At 35.8% G+C, this 20171-nt stretch overlaps 2 protein-coding genes across 3 annotated transcripts; both read left to right on the forward strand.

Moving 5' to 3' along the window:
* Positions 1-6977: 6977 nt before the first annotated feature.
* Positions 6978-12564, forward strand: LOC18603655 (ATP-citrate synthase beta chain protein 2). The gene is made up of 16 exons (XM_018120040.2): positions 6978-7190; positions 7602-7720; positions 7880-7982; positions 8676-8741; positions 8828-8951; positions 9121-9255; positions 9464-9524; positions 9635-9711; positions 9872-10027; positions 10142-10270; positions 10347-10479; positions 10578-10705; positions 10941-11123; positions 11232-11302; positions 11445-11729; positions 12143-12564. The coding sequence occupies exons 2-16, from the start codon at positions 7621-7623 to the stop codon at positions 12216-12218; spliced, it is 1827 nt and encodes a 608-aa protein (XP_017975529.1). The 5' UTR covers positions 6978-7190; positions 7602-7620; the 3' UTR covers positions 12219-12564.
* Positions 12565-13547: 983 nt separating this feature from the next.
* LOC18603656 (phytochrome B) lies at positions 13548-19653 on the forward strand. 2 transcript variants are annotated; one of them, XM_007035745.3, is made up of 4 exons: positions 13548-15962; positions 16343-17150; positions 17970-18263; positions 18653-19653. In XM_007035745.3, the coding sequence occupies exons 1-4, from the start codon at positions 13868-13870 to the stop codon at positions 18870-18872; spliced, it is 3417 nt and encodes a 1138-aa protein (XP_007035807.3). In that variant the 5' UTR covers positions 13548-13867; the 3' UTR covers positions 18873-19653. The 2 variants fall into 2 exon arrangements, with proteins under 2 accessions (XP_007035807.3, XP_007035808.3); XM_007035746.3 differs by having other exon boundaries at positions 13725-15962; positions 18585-18788.
* Positions 19654-20171: the final 518 nt, after the last annotated feature.

Genomic DNA, 20171 nt, shown 5'->3' on the forward strand with positions numbered 1-20171 from the left:
AAAATTTACAAACTTAATACCGTGGACCAGAAAAGTAATTGTAAATTTATAACATTTAAAAAGATACCCCAATGGGGCTTGCAGAGTTGACCACGTGGAGGGCAGAGAAGTCAAAGAGGAAAGATATTGAGGCAAAGAGAGAGAAAGAAAGAGATGCAAAGGAGTCAGAGTTTACCACGTGGAGAACAGATGTTGAAGGCAAGAGAGAGAGTGCAAAGAGGCCCGTGTGTTGCACACGGGTCATACTCTAGTATAGTTCGTAAAAAGGGGCTTAAAAATGCCCCCCCGGTTTGGCCACGTATTGGTTGTGTTTGAAGGTCGCGGTCTCGTTTTCTTCTTGTGCCTCGTCGGCAGTGCTTTGATCCGGGAGAGAGAAGTTTGATTTGTGTGGGTGTGTGTCAGGCTTTGCGTGTGCAGTGTTCGTTGCAGCCTTGGGTTTCCCGTGTCTTTTGCCCGCGTGTGTCCAATAGATTTTATCCACGTGGGCATTTTCATTTTGGACGACTGTACTGACTTGCATGCTTTCTATCAATCTATCAGTGCTCATCGAGAATTACATTTCGTCGACTTCTTCATACGGATGGCTCAAAATATGTGGATTCAAGACGCTTGTCGTGTATCGTTTATTGTCCTCGGTTTTCTGGCATTGGTGGGACTGTCTTTATTTTTTCTAAAAAAACTTTCTATTCCGTATTGCTCTTAGTTGGTTTTCTCTGGATTTTTCTTTCTTTAGGTTCCTGCGTTAATTTGATTTTGGTGTTTGCTAAGATGTTAAGTGTAGTGTTTGGTAATGCTTTGATTTTTATCCATCTGATATAGAAAAAACTAGAGTTTTAGTTTGATGATGTTATGATTGTCCACTTGTTTTGTTGGGTTTTATCAGTTTAGTTGAATTGCTTTAATTTTTTGCACAAGTTCCTTGTATTCTTTATTGCTTTCAGTTGCTTTTTTTTTTTCTTCTTTTGTTTGCTTAGTTTGATGATGTTTTCGTTGTATGTTGTTGGGTTTTTCTTATAGATTTTTATTGTTTGTTTTTGTTATTGGGTTTGTGTTATTTGGTTACCTATTCGGTAAGGTTTGTTTGGTTTTAGACTTTGCAGAAGTTCTTTGTATTCTCTATTGTTTTCAGTTGCTTTTTTTTTCTTACTTGGAAGATGTTTTCGTCTTAAGTTTTTATTGTTTGTTTTTGTTCTTGGCTTTGTGTTATTTGGTTTTCTATTCGGTGAGGTTTGTCTGGTTTTGCCTAGAGGTAGCTGATATGGTTTGGACAGCATGTTTAATCTGATATTGTTAACTACTTCACAACAAATGTTCTCTGTTATTTTTTTTTATATCAATCTCTCCTATTTGATTTTGTTCAAGCTGATGTGTATAGTCTTGGCTGATTCGTTTCTTTGGTTATTTTGTTTGGAAGAATAAAATTTAACTATTGTATCTACGCAATGTTTATATGATTATGTTGTAGAACTAATGTTGTGTTTTTGTTATTATTTTTATTATATTATGTTTATTATTATTGATGACTTCTTTCATTTATTTTGCCATATTTGCTTCGTGTCAGAAAAAATTTAAAAGGGTCAGTTCATCAGTCAGATGATAATCCATTAAATTATAGGTACAATATTGTTTGAAATACACATCATTCTGCTACTAAGTTTCTTTAATTTTTACTTTTTTATTAATATATATGCCCTGTTTTCGTTTTGTTTTGAATAAACACTATGGATACTAATTTATTTTGATTATTGTCATATGATTTTTAATCTGACATGTTATTGTTATGTTTAGTTATCAATGAGGTATAATTGTTTTGTAACTTAAATTGACTGTAATATTTTCTTCTGTTTATGTTGATGGTTACGGTTAAAAAGTTATTATTTTAATTACTTCAACATATGTTAAGCGTATATTTTGTACCAGACTTTGTATTACTCTATACTTTCTTCATTTTTGTTTTCAGCTTTTTGTACATATCCTGTTTGTATTCTCTTTTCAATAAACCAGCTTGGTTAATTATTTATTTTTAATATTGTGATATCATTTTAAGTCAAATATTCATTTATTATGTTTTTTGTAGATTGTCTTAAACTGTGTTTGATTGTGTACGGATACAAGCCAACCAATGATTACATATCGTAAAATGTTTTAACCTATTTTCCTTATGAATGATTGCATATTTACTCTATTTCTTTTTACATTCATAAATTCGCTTTCTTTACTCCATATTAATTTTGTTTTCTTATAGTTATTATATTATTTATATAGTATTGACAAAAAGATTGCTTTTATTAATATGATTTTTTTTATTATATTGTCTAAACGTGTTTTTGTTTAAAATCAAGTTAATAGAATGTTTGTACTTTTTTTTATATTTGTAGACAATATTGGATATTGCTATTAGAACTCTTTATTGTCAAAAACAACAATTTGTACATTTAACGCTTGATGGATTGTGGGCCTACATTCTAAACCTGCCTATTTTATTTATTAGAGCGCTTGGTGTGACATCATAATCGAATTTAGATAATAGATTAATCATGATACTATTTTGTTATATGATCATTACTTTCTTTGCAAGGTTAATATAATAGAATATACAGTATTTACATTTACAAGTTCAAAACTTATCTCTTATTTATAAGATATGAAATTTTGTAACACCGTTAAAATTTATAATTGAAGGTTGAGTTTGAGCATGTTTTTCCAGGTTTCAAAATCACCCTTTGCTTCAGGGCTCTAATTAATCAAGCAAGATATGAATTTGACTATGTAAAGAATCATTTTGGCAGAATCCTAAATTCAGATCCATATGTGACTTAACCCTCCTAAAGAACATATAATCTGCTAGACTGCAACTAATTCAAAACTCTTTCAACTGTATACAGCAAATTATTATTAACATGATTTGGTGGATGCCATCATTTGCCTTATCACCAAAAAATTTTAGCAGATTGGTAGATTACGTCAGAAAACTAAACCTTAGCCGAATCCAGCACTTGCTATGGGTGTTGCTGACGTTATTTCTCTCCAGCAAACCATGCCAGAGACAGTTTCATGACCGGCATCAGCAAAGTTTGGCAGTGTGTCACGGAATTCAAAACCTCGTTTATTAAGCTGATTCTGTTTGAATTCGTGGCTGATCAAGAACTCTAAATCTAGTTCATGAGGATTTTAATATAAGTTTTTTAAATGAAAGTATCTTAAAAAATCTTCACTGTAACATCACATGAAGCACAAATCTTTTCGTTATCAGAGCCAGTTCCGTCAATCTTTCTGAACCCATAATTTATTATTATTGTTATTATTATTTGTGCATAAAAGTCGAATTCTTTTGTTGATTTTTAGCTCAAGATAGTTGCTTGATGCCAAACATTCACAAGGGGCTGGTCACTGGTCAGGTAATTATCGGCCCTCCCCTCTGGACCTGGAGTTCAAGGTCAACTCACGACTTAAACCACATAAGGTTATTTTGTTTGTTTATGCTGTTTTACCCTATCTTCACCAAACTCTTTCCTGCTTTGTTTATTATTTTAATGGCAATGCAGTAAATAACTAAAAGAGTGACGTGTTTCTACAAGTTCCACCTTATTCTAGTCAGCAGTGAGCGGCTGTGTGCTAAGACTTAACTTAGATAAACGAAAAACAGAAGCAACGACCCAGTGTGAAATGACTGAATTAAGTTGAGTGTAAATGGTGGAATAAGGAGATATGCAAGTATTGGTCATACTTGCTTTATTTGTTGTAGTAACCAATACAATATATTTAGTCTCTATCCGTCCGTTCATAGATTCAAATTCGAGATTTTCAAAATAAAATTAAAGTTATAATCATTTAAGATGTGTCATCAAGGATAAATTAACCATATTGTGCTTTTAATTATAATTAATATTTATACACTTAACGTTATAATAATTACAAAAACAGTGAATGACTGGCTACCGATCAAAGCATTGAGAGTTAGGCCCAATGTCTCGATGGAAGTTAGTTAGTGAAACTATTCAGTTCCAGACTAATTCAGTTAGTAAGTTGTTGCACCAAAAAAGCCCTTCAACTATTAAATAAACTACCGAAAATGACATTAAACTCGACAACGCTATTTTTCCTTTGTTGTTTTTTTTTTTCTAAGATTTTAATGTTAATAAGTGGTCGCCATCTTCACAATGCACCACGTGTATTTCAAAAGAAACATTTTTTCTCTCTCCTCCTTTCTCTCAGATTATTTCCAAGTCAATCTTTTCTGTTTTTAGTGTATTGTAGTACTGTTGCTTTGGGTATGTTTCACATTTTCTTCAATATGGTGTTGTTTTTGTCTATTTAAAACCCCAAAACATACGGCTTAAGCCTTATATGTATACCAAATCATTTTTTTTCTATAAATTTCATTTACATTTTTTATAACTTTAATTTTTTTACATGACATAACGCGGTTTCATTTTTTGTATTAATATCTTATAAATAATTTTTATTCTTAAAATATATTAAATTATTAATTTTATCTAATAACATTATAAAAATATTCTTAAATGTTAACATATATAGAAACTTTGAATCGAAAGCATTTTTGTAATTTTGTTGAATAATATTAACGGTCTAAATGTCTGTAAAAGTAAATATTATTCAAATAATAGTAATTGAAAAAAATTATCCACAATATATCATGCGGTCAAAAGTAAATTATGAAATGAATAAATTAAATTAATTTTTTTTATTGTTGTGAATATTTAGCTTTTACATTTCATCTAGTGCGTGCCAATTGACAAATGCTTTTTTCATTTTTCCCCTTTTTCCTTTGTTTGGGGAATGTCTTTATCGTGCAACTTGGAATACTTAAAAACAACAAATGCTGCAGAAAATTCGACCAAAGTCAATCATAAACATTTGCAAGTCAACTAAAATATATTTCTACTTAGTTTTTGAAAGAGTGTAAGTAATGAAACATTTGTCAACTTTGTTAGTATGACATGCAACTAGTGTCATACTGACCAGTGATTCTATAGGGCAGAACAAGTTTGACGGGAACTAGTGGGAGATTTTGTAATAATTTTTTTATTTTTTATTTTGACTAACGCCATTAAAAAAATTAAAAATAAAATACGTGTGACAAATGGGAACACCCTCTCTATAATTTGAAAAGAAGATTTTAACATTGATACCATGTTTGATAGTAGCAAGGCAAAAGAAAAGGGAAGAAGAAATGAAATAAGAAGGCAAACAGATACTTCTTTTGTTTTTAAATGTATTTTTTTAATTTTTACAAAAAATTAACATAAAAATTGTTACTTTTTTAATAATAGAAAGTAAGAATATTAAAAATGAGATGGAGGAAGAAAGTTAATTATAATTTATTAATTGTCCATTAAATTATATTAGTGGAATGAATATTTTTCCTTTTATTTTCTTGTCTCCTCTATTTTTTCAAATGATTAAAAAATTACTTTGTTTATCCCATATTTGCAGCTAGATTTTCCTTCTTACCTACCATAATACAGATAAGAATTTTTTTTTGTCCATGGAGATTTGACTTAGAATGTATGTACTACGGCACGAGCAGCCGGCACCTCAGAAAAATACTATATTTCCATGCTTGCTTGAATTAATTGAGCTAATTTTATTATTAATTAGAATGTCACTTGACCATTTAGATTTTAGAATATGCTACCTTCTTTGAATTGTGGCGCATATTGTATAACGTAAAAAGGAAAATCGGAGAAATAGCCAGTATTTTCTATATAGTCAGCCTCTGACTGCTTAGACTAATTCAGCTATGGTCCAAAGCTTCACTTGAAATTTTCTATTCGGCTGTTATCTATTCAAACTCAAATCAATTTAAAATTATTAGTTCGAGTTTTGACATCCATTAAAAATATTATAAGTGGTAAGATAGTTTTACTGTTATAATTCACTGAGATTCAATTCTTTGTCATTCTAATTTGTCTTTATAAAAAATTATCTTAAATTTATTTAGATAAAAATTATTTGAATATACATTACATTTAAATATTTAGTTCAATAGTAAATGTAAGATTTTTTTAAAGAATTAAATTCAAATATTTTTTTCGTATAAATTTTATAAAATTAATAAAGAGCAATTAATATCAATTCATGCTTTAATGCACATCATGTCAAAAGCACTATAGGCAATGCATGAGAAAAAAAAAAAATTCAATGACCCAGTCTCATTATTGAAGTGTCAATTGACCGGAAAGGAAACGTAATTACATTGTCACCGTCAGAATCAATTTCGAACAATTAACGTGACAAACAAGGGCTGCCCCTTGATCCAAAAGGCCCCAATTTCCCCAAAATTTCCAGCCTCGTGAATAACGACAAATCATTCCAAAGGAATTTTTATAAAAAAAATATTTAATATTATGATTTTCTAAACCCATGACAGCAATAATATTTAAAATTGGAGATCATAACTTCTCGATTTATTTTCCTAACATATATTTTTACCAATTTTTTAGATTAATTACAATTGATAATGCAAACTTATGGCAAGGTGGAAAATAAAGTTTTGTGCAGGGGTTATTTCGGTCTATATAGATATTTCAAAGTTTACATTTCATAAAAAATTTTGTTTGTCATTATTATTATCTAAGTTTCCAAGTCAAGCCAACCTCTATAGCTCAACTTTACCTAACCCATACCATACTTCCTCCAACTCTTGGTAGTACTCCATATATATATATATTTTTTTAAAGTAAAGCTCTTTTCAGACATAATATTTTTATTTTGTTATATTATAAATTTATTTTCATAATTTTGTACATGAAAAACATTAAATATTTATATTGTAAAAAATTTAAATTTTAATATTAAATAAAATAGATTAAAAATAAAATTTTTATCTTAGTTTTTTAATTAATGAAAAAAGGCCTAGTAATAAAAACAAAGAAAAAAAAGGAAAAGACAGAAAATTCCATGTTATTCAGTGAGCTAACTACCATACGCCACGTGACTATCTCTCCCCCCTCCCCCCACTCCCTCTGGCCTGGCCTCTCTAGCTACTCCCTCCATTTTCCCTCTCTTTCTATATAAGCCCGTATCTACCGTTCCCCAGTTCCAGCATTTTTATTGTTATTTCTTTGCCCTCCTTTCTCTGCCTTTCTTTCTCTCACTCGTTCCCTTCTTGATTTTTCACGAGGCGGGCGAGGGTGATTTTCATTTCCTTTCGACTCTCTCTTCAGGTAAAGATTCCAGTTCCTTCCGAAACTTTTCCTCTCAGATCTGTTTCTTTCTCTTTTCTTTATGTCTATTCTGATTTCTGTCACCTTTCGAGTGTTTTCTTTTTCTTTTTTTTTTTTAATTAGATTTCGATGCTTTCAAGGCGATTTCAGGATACTTTGATTTGTTTTCTTTTACTGAAGAATTAGCTATATAAAGCTAGAATTCTCGCGTTTATTTTTATTATACTCCTCTTTAAACTGCATTGCGGTGATTTGATTTGCTTTGCTCTCGTCTTTTTGGTGGAGATCTGGTTCGGTTTAGGTTCGAGTTAGGTGTAGTCTTGGATCCGGCCCTTTTTTATGCTAATTTGTTGCTTAGTTAACGGTTTGAATTGATATAAACGAGTTTTTAACGACGCGTTTGTTTAACAGGTCTCTTTGAGCCGTAGCCATGGCCACTGGACAGTTATTTTCTCGAACTACACAAGCTTTGTTCTACAACTACAAACAACTTCCCATTCAACGGATGCTCGATTTCGACTTCCTTTGCGGTATGGATCCTTGACGATTTTCGTTGATTCGAAATTTGTAGTTATATTTGTCAATATGAACGTTATTAGAGTTGTTCGAATTAAGTTGTTTTCTGCTTGATTGGTGATCGGTGCTGATCTTCTGTTTCTTTTTCTGTTGGATTGGTTTTGAATTTGTAGGGAGGGAAACACCATCTGTTGCTGGTATCATTAATCCTGGTGCTGAGGGATTTCAGAAACTCTTCTTTGGTCAAGAGGAAATCGCGATCCCCGTACATTCTACGTAAGATTATGCTCTTCTCTTCTGTTTTTATTTCTAGATCAATACTGTAATTATTAATCTGTGTCTTGAAAGTGTTATATGGTGAATGAACTTTATGACATGTTACCTTAAGGATTATTATCCTTTACATCGGCATGTAGAGTTTAAAACTCCATAAAGTGGCTTATGCACTCTCCAGATGAAACATTTAACTATAAATGGGAAGCCAAGATCGAATTATAGAGTTAGCATATTGTACGTCAATAAACACGTGGCATGCGTATAACCTGCTTGTGAAGTTTTTAAATTCTGCGGTTAGAGGATGATGATAAACCGTTACTTTATAAACTTTTTTGTTTCCTATTTCAGAAAATCACTTCATTTACTGTTGAAAAATCAGATAATAATTCATTTATGATACTATAGCTTGGTCTAGCTTTTTAGTGCAGGGACTTGTCATTGACTATTCTGTTAATTGTCTCTCATACATGGCAATCTTTGTTTATTGCTCTTGTGAGTTTTAAACAGTTAGTTGATGCTAATAAATAATCTAATTGTGTTATGAGAAAGGATATTCAGTAAATATTTATCTATTGATTTTACATCCTTTACAGATTAAGATAATGCTGAATGGTTTACTCTGCAATTTGATTGGTGAACTTGCATTTCTCCAAGCTTTATTTTCTCTAACCTTTGACTTGATATATTTTGCAGCATTGAGGCAGCATGTGCTGCACATCCAACAGCCGATGTTTTTATTAACTTCGCATCGTTTCGAAGGTTAGTCTTCATTTCTTTCATGCTGTTTTGGAGAGCAGGAATTCTTGAATGCATAACTTAATCATTGTGTTTTATTTTACTTGCAGTGCTGCTGCTTCGTCCATGGCTGCGCTGAAACAGCCAACCATTCGAGTTGTTGCTATAATTGCTGAAGGTGTTCCTGAGTCAGACACCAAGCAGTTGATTGCATATGCCCGCTCCAACAATAAGGTGAGCAAGATGATGAGAACCAAACTAGGCAATGAAAATGATCCACCAATATATCCATGCTCCTCCTCGGGGTCTTGCACTTGCGAATAATTTGCTTTAATGATTATAACTATTTGGTCTTTGGTATTCTTTGACTCTCTAATTGATTTTAATACTTGTGGACTTGTAGGTTGTTATTGGGCCAGCTACCGTTGGAGGAATTCAGGGTGGAGCTTTTAAGATAGGTGACACTGCTGGAACAATTGACAATATTATTCAGTGCAAGCTGTACAGGCCTGGATCTATCGGCTTTGTCTCCAAATCCGTATGTTATCATGACACTTACTTTTTTTGTGTGCGTGCGTGCATGTAATTGCCCCTCTTTCTCTTCTGCTTAAGCAATTGCACCCTGACACTTTATGGCGCAATGTCCTATCATTAATTTCGCATTCAATGTCATGGCTTTGGCAAGAATGTGGATTTGTGATCATGTCATTAATTGTGGGCTTATATCTTTTGTAAAATAATTGCAGGGTGGCATGTCAAATGAAATGTACAACACTATTGCCCGTGTTACAGATGGAATCTATGAAGGTAACATATAAGCTACCTTAACATTTAACTCTATATTCATGCCTGCCAAAATGAATGCAGATTTATTATGAAATATTTGATTTTTGGATACATGTTGAGAACTTATGTAGGCATTGCAATTGGAGGAGATGTCTTCCCAGGCTCCACTTTATCTGACCATATCTTGCGGTTTAACAATATTCCTCAGGTAAATTTGTTGTTTTCATGGTTATGAAATTAAAAAACTTACCCTTCCAACTCCATTTTCTTAATTTTTACTGGGATTAACAATTTAAAATTTCTAATTGATGTTGAGGCATCTTTTGGTTGAAAAAAAAAAAATTCCTGATTTGTTTTCATTCACTCAGGTAAAGATGATGGTTGTCCTTGGAGAACTTGGTGGACGAGATGAGTATTCTTTAGTTGAAGCCTTGAAACAGGGAAAAGTGAACAAGCCAGTTGTTGCTTGGGTCAGTGGAACTTGTGCACGACTCTTCAAATCAGAAGTACAGTTCGGTCATGCTGTAAGTTTTTACCTTAATTTTTCCTGAAGTTCATCATTCCTTCCTTTGTGTTCAAGCTATGCTGTTATTGCTATTAATGAGACCTTACCTTTACCTTCCTTATTACTAATTCAGGGAGCTAAGAGTGGTGGTGAGATGGAGTCTGCACAGGGGAAGAATCAAGCACTAAGGGAAGCTGGAGCTATTGTTCCCACTTCATATGAAGCTTTGGAAGCTGCAATCAAGGAGACATTTGAGAAACTGGTGATTTTCGGTCTTGGCCAAAGTTTTCCCAGTTCTATGCTTATGTATATTTACATACTTGATTGGTTGTCTTTAGGTTGAAGAAGGGAAGATTACACCTGTGAAGGAAGTTAAGCCTCCACAAATCCCAGAAGATCTTAACAGTGCAATTAAGAGCGGAAAAGTTCGTGCTCCAACTCATATTATTTCGACCATCTCTGATGACAGAGGTACCTTATCTTAACCAATATGTATTGCCGATCAAATGAGATGTTTGGTGACATGGAGATAAGGTGTATTAAATTGTTTCTTTGAACCAAATTTGCAGGTGAGGAGCCATGCTATGCTGGTGTGCCCATGTCTTCCATTGTTGAGCAAGGTTATGGTGTTGGTGATGTCATTTCTCTCTTGTGGTTCAAACGTAGCCTTCCCCGTTACTGTACTCATTTTATCGAGGTAGGCTTCTGAAAATTATAATAAACTTCATATGAGTTATGAGCCCTTAGCAACCCACTTCTCCCATCACTTTTTCACTATTGTTACTCTTTCGGAGTTGATGAAATAAAAGATATGATAATGTCCTTGTTGAAGTTAGATTGGGCTTAATCCTTTTCTTTTCACTTTATGACTTTCTCCATCTTTAGAAAGCAAAGTTGAGTTGTGTTTTCACTAATATGTTTGATCTTGTCAGATATGCATCATGCTCTGTGCCGACCATGGTCCCTGTGTCTCTGGTGCTCACAACACTATCGTGACTGCAAGAGCTGGGAAGGACCTTGTTTCCAGCCTTGTTTCAGGTTTGCTTACTATTGGTCCTCGATTTGGTGGTGCCATTGATGATGCTGCTCGATACTTTAAAGATGCTTATGATAGGGTAAGATTTAATGGTGGTTACTTGTGAACATTTGGGATTTTTTGGTGTGTGATGACTGTTTTTTTGATAACATTCTAAGATGTTGCCTCTGTGCTATGCTTTTCACAGGGTCTTACACCTTATGAATTTGTTGAAGGCATGAAAAAGAAGGGCATTCGTGTGCCAGGAATTGGCCACAGGTACAGATGGTTTCTAATGGTCATGATGTTTTTAAACCATGCAAAAGCTAGTAACCATGAGATCTGGGTTTCTATTTTTTTCTTAATTGATCATATTACATATCTAATTGTTACAAATACTTGCTTTACTTCATGTGAAAAGGATCAAGAGAGGGGACAACAGAGATAAGAGAGTAGAGCTCCTCCAACGGTTTGCACGCACACATTTCCCATCTGTGAAGTACATGGAATATGCCGTTCAAGTTGAAACCTATACTCTCTCAAAGGCTAACAACCTTGTCCTCAATGTGGATGGTGCCATCGGGTCTCTTTTCTTGGATCTTCTTGCTGGAAGTGGAATGTTCAGCAAACAAGAGATTGATGAGATAGTTGAGATTGGTTACCTGAATGGGCTTTTTGTGCTAGCACGATCTATTGGTTTGATTGGGTAAGTTTGCTTATGCTTTGAAATTTTTGTATCTAAACTTTTAAGATGTTGCTTTAAATTGCTTATCTGTTTACAATCAAACCATTGGATGATAATACTCAATTTTGGAGTTTAGACTGTCAAGCCTTTTTTTAATCACGGTATCCGGTATAATGAACTTGGATGGTCTCATCATGGAGTAGGTGGTGGCATGTTCATTGATAACCTGACTTAATTTTGTTCAAAAGTGTATTTATTTCATTTTTACAAGTAGTTTTGAAGTCATATACATTGCTGAGGTGGTGAAGGTTCATTAATTAATTGATACAAGGATAATGCAATGAGAGAGAAAGATGTTGACTGTAATGTTTTACTGCATTGTCTTAAACTTCATGTGTTTCCTTTCTTCTGACATTGAGTTGTCGATATCTCAGGCACACTTTTGACCAGAAGAGATTGAAGCAGCCACTGTACCGTCACCCATGGGAGGATGTTCTCTACACCAAGTGAGAGATTCATTCGCAGCAGGTGCAACAACCACCTGCGCTCCTCGAGCATTTTCTTGGAGTTCTTGTGTCTGCATTTTGATGGGGTAATGGTTTGTTTGGTTCTTAGGTTAGTGTTCGTAACGCTAGATGGTGGGCCTCCCATAGTTTAATTTTTATTCGAAGTTGGCAAGGAGAGAAAGTCTTCTGCCAATTTATTAAACAAAGTGATGTTTGCTTGATTAGATTTTGTTCGTAGGTACCAGTTCCCCGGACAAATAAGAGATGTCAGGTTGTATCTTGTATGTGCGAAACGGTACATTGTATGAGAATCCCTTCATTCTGAAGTAATGTAGGCAGTTCAAAAATAAGCTTTTCTAATTGTGAATCATATGAATTGTGTAAAAGAATGAGATTGAATATTTAAATATTCATATAATTTTCAATCTGTGAAATGTCGTAGGATAAAAATACGAAGTTCAAGTTAAAATGGATAATATTTTTTTTAAGTTGGTGTGAATTGAATCCCAATCCCTTATAAGCTCGACTGACTAAATTTGTTTGGCATGAAGCAATTTCTACTGAAGGGTGGATTAGGACATGAGTAGAAATTCTGGGTTCGACCTTGGAACAGCAATGCTTTCTTCTTTACCAAAAAAAAAAAGTGTAAAAGATCAAAAGTAAATTCCACATTTGGAATCGGAAGGTTGTGATTAGGCCTGGATCTAAGCTTCATTGCCCATCTGGCAAATGAAGGCTTCTTTATGTTTGAATTCTCGCCTTTAAATGTGAAAAGGTCATATTGTGGAAGACACAGGAACTGAGTCGTGAGAGAGAGATCAGCTGTGTATAGAGGAATAAACAAATGACAAGGAAGCAAGCATGCAGCCGCAGTTTCCCAATGAAGAAATGATGAGGAAAGGTTTCTTTCTTTGCTGTGATGCGGCAATACTTAAGACGGTAAGTATTTATTCTTTTATATAAATTTTTCGGGCCAATGTTTAAAAAATGGATAGAATTAAAGCTGTTTTTATATTTATGTGAATGAAAAAGAAGAAACAGAAGAAGAGGACGGAAAAAAAAAAACTGTCAAGGGGCCTACACAAGAACTCATGTCCACCAATCAAATGGTTTGCTTTTTATTCCCGACCCTCGTAGATCTGTCCTTTGCCATCAGTAATTTCCAGCACAGAAAGAAAAAAGAAAAAAAAATGAAGCATATACTGTTATTTTAAAGGAGAAATTGAATATCAAGCCAAGAAATAAAACTTTTTTTCCCTTCCCAGTTTCTGCTGCCCCCACTCCCCAAAGGTATCAACCGAAAGAAAGCAACAGACACCCCGAACCTAGGCATTGGATCACAAAAACAAAAGCCAAACCCAACAACAAAACACACTCCCACACTCTCACAGATTGCTTTCGATTCATTCAAAAAGGTTTGTGAACTTCTATTCCTTTTTCCACCCAAAGGGGAAAAAAAAATCTGAAGGAATTCTCCCAATCCCACTGCAAAGACACACACGCCAGCATCTGCATGCCCACGTGGGTCTGTCAGCACTACTTTCCCCCAAAACCTATCTCCTGACCCAACACTTTATAAGCAGAATTTTCGAAGCCAGGGAAACAAAAAAATCAGCGGGGAAAGCAAGAAAGGACAAAGAAGTTAACAGAGTAATGGCTTCTGGGGGCAGAGCAGTTCACTCCCAGCATCAGCAGCAGCAGCAGCAAGCTCAGTCTTCGGGCACCAGCAACATGAGGGCGCCCCGCGGGCATAACCACCAGGCTGACTCCGTCAGCAAAGCCATTGCTCAGTACACGGTTGACGCTCGACTCCATGCTGTTTTCGAACAATCTGGGGAAACCGGTAAGTCCTTTGATTACTCCCAATCCGTTAGAACCACCACCCAATCCGTTCCAGAACAACAAATCACAGCTTATCTGTCTAAAATCCAAAGAGGCGGGCACATCCAGCCATTTGGCTGCATGATGGCAGTTGACGAACCCAGTTTCCGCGTCATCGCGTACAGCGAAAACGCCCGTGAGATGCTTGGAATAACCCCTCAATCTGTTCCCAATTTGGAGAAAACCGAAGTGCTCACAATTGGGACTGATGTTCGCACCCTTTTCACACCTTCCAGCGCAACTCTGTTAGAAAAAGCCTTCGGGGCGCGCGAAATCACGTTGCTGAATCCGGTTTGGATTCACTCTAAGAACTCAGGGAAACCCTTTTACGCTATTTTGCATAGGATTGATGTTGGAATTGTGATTGATTTGGAACCTGCTAGAACAGAGGACCCTGCCCTGTCTATTGCAGGGGCTGTCCAGTCACAAAAATTAGCTGTCCGTGCAATTTCTCAGTTGCAATCCCTCCCCGGTGGCGATATTAAACTCTTGTGTGATACTGTTGTGGAGAGTGTTCAAGAGCTTACCGGATATGATAGGGTAATGGTTTATAAGTTTCATGAGGATGAGCATGGGGAGGTTGTGGCTGAGAGTAAAAGGCCTGACTTTGATCCTTACATTGGCTTACATTATCCTGCATCTGATATTCCTCAGGCGTCGAGGTTTTTGTTTAAGCAGAACAGAGTTAGGATGATAGTGGACTGCCATGCCACGCCTGTGCGTGTGGTTCAGGATGATGGGTTGATGCAGCCTCTGTGCTTGGTTGGTTCCACTCTTCGTGCTCCTCACGGTTGCCATGCTCAGTATATGGCTAATATGGGGTCAATTGCTTCTTTGGCAATGGCAGTTATTATCAATGGAAATGATGAGGAAGCTATTGGGGGAAGAAATTCAATGAGGCTTTGGGGTTTGGTTGTTTGTCATCATACTTCTGCTCGTTGCATTCCATTTCCCCTTCGATATGCTTGTGAGTTCCTAATGCAAGCGTTTGGACTTCAATTGAATATGGAATTGCAATTGGCATCTCAGTTGTCGGAGAAACGTGTTTTAAGGACTCAAACTCTTTTGTGTGATATGCTTCTTCGTGACTCTCCAACTGGGATTGTTACTCAAAGTCCCAGCATTATGGATCTTGTGAAATGTGATGGGGCTGCTCTTTATTACCAAGGTAAATACTACCCATTAGGTGTGACCCCAACTGAGGCCCAGATAAAAAATATTGTCGAGTGGTTGTTGGAATTCCACGGAGACTCAACAGGTTTAAGCACAGACAGTTTGGCTGATGCTGGCCACCCTGGGGCAGCCTCACTTGGGGATGCAGTTTGTGGGATGGCTGTTGCCTATATCACTAAAAGGGATTTTCTATTTTGGTTCCGGTCCCACACAGCAAAAGAGATTAAGTGGGGTGGTGCAAAGCATCACCCAGAGGACAAGGATGATGGACAAAGAATGCACCCACGGTCTTCATTCAAGGCATTTCTGGAAGTGGTCAAAAGTCGGAGTTTGCCATGGGAGAATGCAGAAATGGATGCAATTCACTCACTGCAGCTTATTCTGCGTGACTCATTCAGGGATACTGAAGCAAGCAATTCTAAAGCTGTTGTACATGCTCAGCTTGGGGAACTAGAGCTACAAGGAGTGGATGAACTCAGCTCAGTTGCAAGAGAAATGGTGAGGTTAATAGAGACTGCAACTGCTCCCATATTTGCTGTAGATGTTGAAGGTCTCATTAATGGGTGGAATGCAAAGGTTGCAGAACTGACAGGGCTCTCAGTTGAGGAAGCCATGGGGAAGTCTTTGGTTCATGATCTTGTTTACAAGGAATATCAAGAAACTGTCGACAAGCTTCTTAGTCGTGCTTTGCAAGGTAATCCTCTTTCGTATATTATCATTTTCCTTACCACCTCAAAAATCTTCTATAGGTATTCTGATATCTTTTTCAGTTTATTTTGTGTAAGAATGCAATATACCAATCAGAATGAAACCGAGTGAAAAGAGGGATCAATCTAAAAGGAGTTCTATTTTTGCAGCCTTGTTAGTACGTTGATGCACATTCAAGGTTATATCAAATTGTACAAAAAATAAGCACTAATGCAGTTCATTCTAATGGTATCACGTCCACATTTGTCATTTCATGGGAATCAAAACTCCCTCTTCCTACACCATTCTTCACAGTGATGATTAGTATTTTCCAAACAGCTTAGTATTTGCTTTAAAGGTGTGTTTATTTTCACTCAATTGATGCAGGTGAAGAAGATAAAAATGTAGAGATAAAATTGAGGACTTTTGGCTCAGAAGGTCATAAAAAGGCTATATATGTGGTGGTCAATGCTTGCTCCAGTAAGGATTATAAAAATAATATAGTTGGAGTTTGCTTTGTCGGTCAGGATGTTACTGGTCAAAAGGTGGTGATGGACAAATTTATCCACATACAAGGTGATTATAAGGCCATTGTTCATAGTCCCAATCCTTTGATCCCACCCATTTTTGCTTCAGATGAAAACACATGTTGCTTGGAGTGGAACACAGCCATGGAAAAGCTCACTGGGTGGACTCGAGAGGAAATCATTGGAAAAATGTTGGTTGGTGAGGTTTTCGGCAGTTACTGTCGTCTCAAGGGTCCAGATGCTTTGACGAAATTCATGATTGTTTTACACAATGCCATTGGAGGGCAGGAGGCAGATAAGTTCCCTTTTTCCTTCTTTGACCGCAACGGGAAATTTGTGCAGGCACTCTTGACAGCAAATGAAAGGGTCAATATGGAAGGCCAGGTTGTAGGAGCCTTTTGCTTCCTGCAGATTGCAAGTCCAGAGTTGCAGCAAGCACTGAAAGTCCAGAGGCAACAGGAAAATAAGTGCTTTGCTAGGATGAAAGAGTTGACCTACATTTGCCAGGAAATTAAGAGTCCTTTGAATGGGATCCGCTTTACTAACTCACTTTTGGAAGCTACAGAACTGACTGAAGATCAAAAGCAGTTTCTTGAGACTAGTGCTGCTTGCGAGAAGCAAATGTTGAAGATTATAAGAGATGTTGATGTGGAGAGCATTGAGGACGGGTGAGTCTCCTCACCATATTATTTCTAAAACCAGATATTAAATTTTACGGATTGCATGCATGTACATCAGGAATTATCTTGGTCTCAATTGTCTGATTTCTATAATAGTACTTTTAGGGAACAAACATGTGATGCTAGACTATTGAACACTATTTCATCTGTGGCAATTACATTTGTTAGATTTATTTCTTGATTATGGATGCAATCGCATTCAAATCTAACTCAGAACGATGAGAGTGGAAATGGGAATTACTGCTTTATAGTTGCCTTGACTCTAACTATGTTTAAAATGTTCTTTTTATGGAAAGTTATCTTCCAACACTGCATTCATTGTGTAAGATGCATGCTTCTCTTTCTCGATCACTATGGAGGTGCCTTATCCTTAAGGTTGTTGCCACAACATCTCATTTTGGAAATGTTTATTTAACTCTGTTGTCAGTTGGTTTGAAAGTTAATTATAGCAAAGTTGTGAAAGTTGAATCGGTAAAACATTTGTTTAAGTCAAAGTTGTGAAAGTTGAATCAGAAAAACTTTTGTTTATGTCACTTGATTGTGTGCCATCAACCATGAATCTATTTCTTAAGTTTGTATCTGTATTTTCTCTTCTCAATATGGCTTTGGGAAACTGAAGGCAAACCACAAGTTGGATTGCTGAATCTTTGGACTGAAATTTGCATTTCTATTTCATCTAGTCTTTCTGTGATTTCTACTCTATTCAAGATCAGGCATTTATTAATATTTTTATCTAAATCCCCTCAGCATAATTTTACTGATGAGGAAGACATTATCTAATTGTTCACTTGCTTTTGTTGGAATTAGTTCTATGGAGCTTGAAAGGGCTGACTTTTATCTTGGGAGTGTCATAAATGCTGTTGTTAGCCAAGTAATGCTACTGCTGAGGGAAAGAAATCTGCAGTTAATTCGGGATATTCCCGAGGAGATCAAAACTCTGGCTGTTTATGGTGATCAGGCGAGAATCCAACAGGTATTGGCCGATTTTTTGTTGAATATGGTGCGTCATGCACCATCTGCCGAAGGTTGGGTAGAGATTCATGTTCGTCCCAATTTGAAGCGAATTTCTGACGGACTCACTATTGTGCGTACTGAATTCAGGTATTTTGCTTTCAATCTTTTATGCATTACACAGGATTAGTGTCAATGGTTATGCTAACTAATATACCAAAAAAAAGGAAAAACTACAATATAATTTTATTGGAGTCAAAATTATATAATCATGACATTAAAGCTAAAGACATAATATGTTCTGGAAATCTTGGTTCTGCAATAAGTGTAAATTTTATGCAAAGTTCAAACCTGTAGAAGAAGTTAAGCGACAATGTACTTCATGAGACCTTAGATATGGCTCTTATTTGTAGTTTCTTCAATAAGTGCAAATATGTGAGGGAATGAGCAGCATTTGTTCTTTTTTCTTAGATTAATGATGGCATGAATCCTGTTTATGTCCTGGTGCTAATTCCACAAACAATGGTGTATTTGTGAAGGATGGTATGCCCTGGTGAAGGTCTTCCTCCTGAATTGGTTCAAGACATGTTCCATAGCAGTCGATGGATGACACAAGAAGGCTTAGGGTTGAGCATGTGCCGAAAAATCTTAAAGCTTATGAATGGTGAGGTCCAATATATCAGAGAATCAGAAAGATGTTATTTCTTAATCATCCTCGAACTTCCTGTACCTCGGAGAGGCTCAAAGAGTGTTGACTAGGTTATCTGCCCTTGAGATCCCTGATATTTCAGACGTTCATCAAATTTAACCTGAGTTCTTTTTCTGTCATATACCCAAACCTGTGCTTATCCCAGTTTCATGGCTTATACATGACCTAGAGCCACCTGATTCAGATGATGGTACTCAACAGATCTGAAAATTCTGGTCTAATCATGTTGAAATGTTATTAGCGCTTGCTGTTTCCCTGTATGTTCCAGATCAAATAATCTTATCATATGAGCCAAGCTGATCGAATCCTTGCCCTGGGTGTAGTTGTAAAAAATCATAATGATGCAGATTGTGCTGCATATTGTGAACTGTTGTGTTATTCATCAAGCAGGAGTAAATGAGAGAAATTATAGAATGTTGTAGACCCTTCCACAGCAAAAAGCTGTTGTGGTACTGGGCTTGCGGTCAGATTGAGAAGCTGTCTCCCCGCCACAACATATATTCTAGATGTATCATATGAGTTAGATCTTCTCATGATCCTAAGATAATTGTAACATATCCACCTACCTTAGGTTTTGCGCTCAAAAGTTTTTCCTTTCCCCTCCCCATGTAATAAAATGAGTTCTCCTGCTCTGGTTGTTGAAATTTATGTAACCCTAGTATTCTGACAATCTGATATATATGTGCTTCTCCTTGTAATTAGTGAGGAATTTTTCTTTAGAGAGGATAAGTTAGGAATAATTTACGGGTTTGATACTTTCATCCTACTTGCCATTGGTTGTGAAACAGATATAGTTGTCTATATGGTATAGTGCTGCATTTAGTAGGTGAATGATTGATCGAATTTACCATTATTGGGATGTTGTACTCTAGTGCAAGACTTACTCTGTTGTCTTTTAAACTAAAGTTAGCATTAGCTGAGAGCTGCCAAGTTATGAAGTTATCGTATCCTGCTTTTTGCCAATCACAAATTGGAGCCTTGTTCTTTAAGGCCTACCCTTTTCCCCCTTCTTTCTTCTTTTTATCTTTTCTCTTGTGGTGGGAGTAGCTACCAGGTGCCCAATACCTCCTTGGATTGTTGCATCTTGAGCCATAAAGAATAAAGCTAGAAGATGAAAAAGAAAAGCTTGAATATCTTCTTGACAGTAAATGAATCCCACTTAAGAATTTTTGATTAAGCATGCCTAGATTTTATGCCAGCAATGTTAGTTAAATAGCATAGCATAGCATACAATTCATGGATGGATGCATGCATGCATGCATGTTACCTACTCAATATACATGAAGAGTAATATTATATGAATGGTCTAAGCAGCAGTTGGAAACAGTCACTGAAATTAGGTATGGAAT

This window comes from Theobroma cacao, chromosome 4 (assembly GCF_053813885.1).
Source record: "Theobroma cacao isolate CCN51 chromosome 4, ASM5381388v1, whole genome shotgun sequence".
Taxonomy (NCBI): Eukaryota; Viridiplantae; Streptophyta; class Magnoliopsida; order Malvales; family Malvaceae; genus Theobroma; species Theobroma cacao.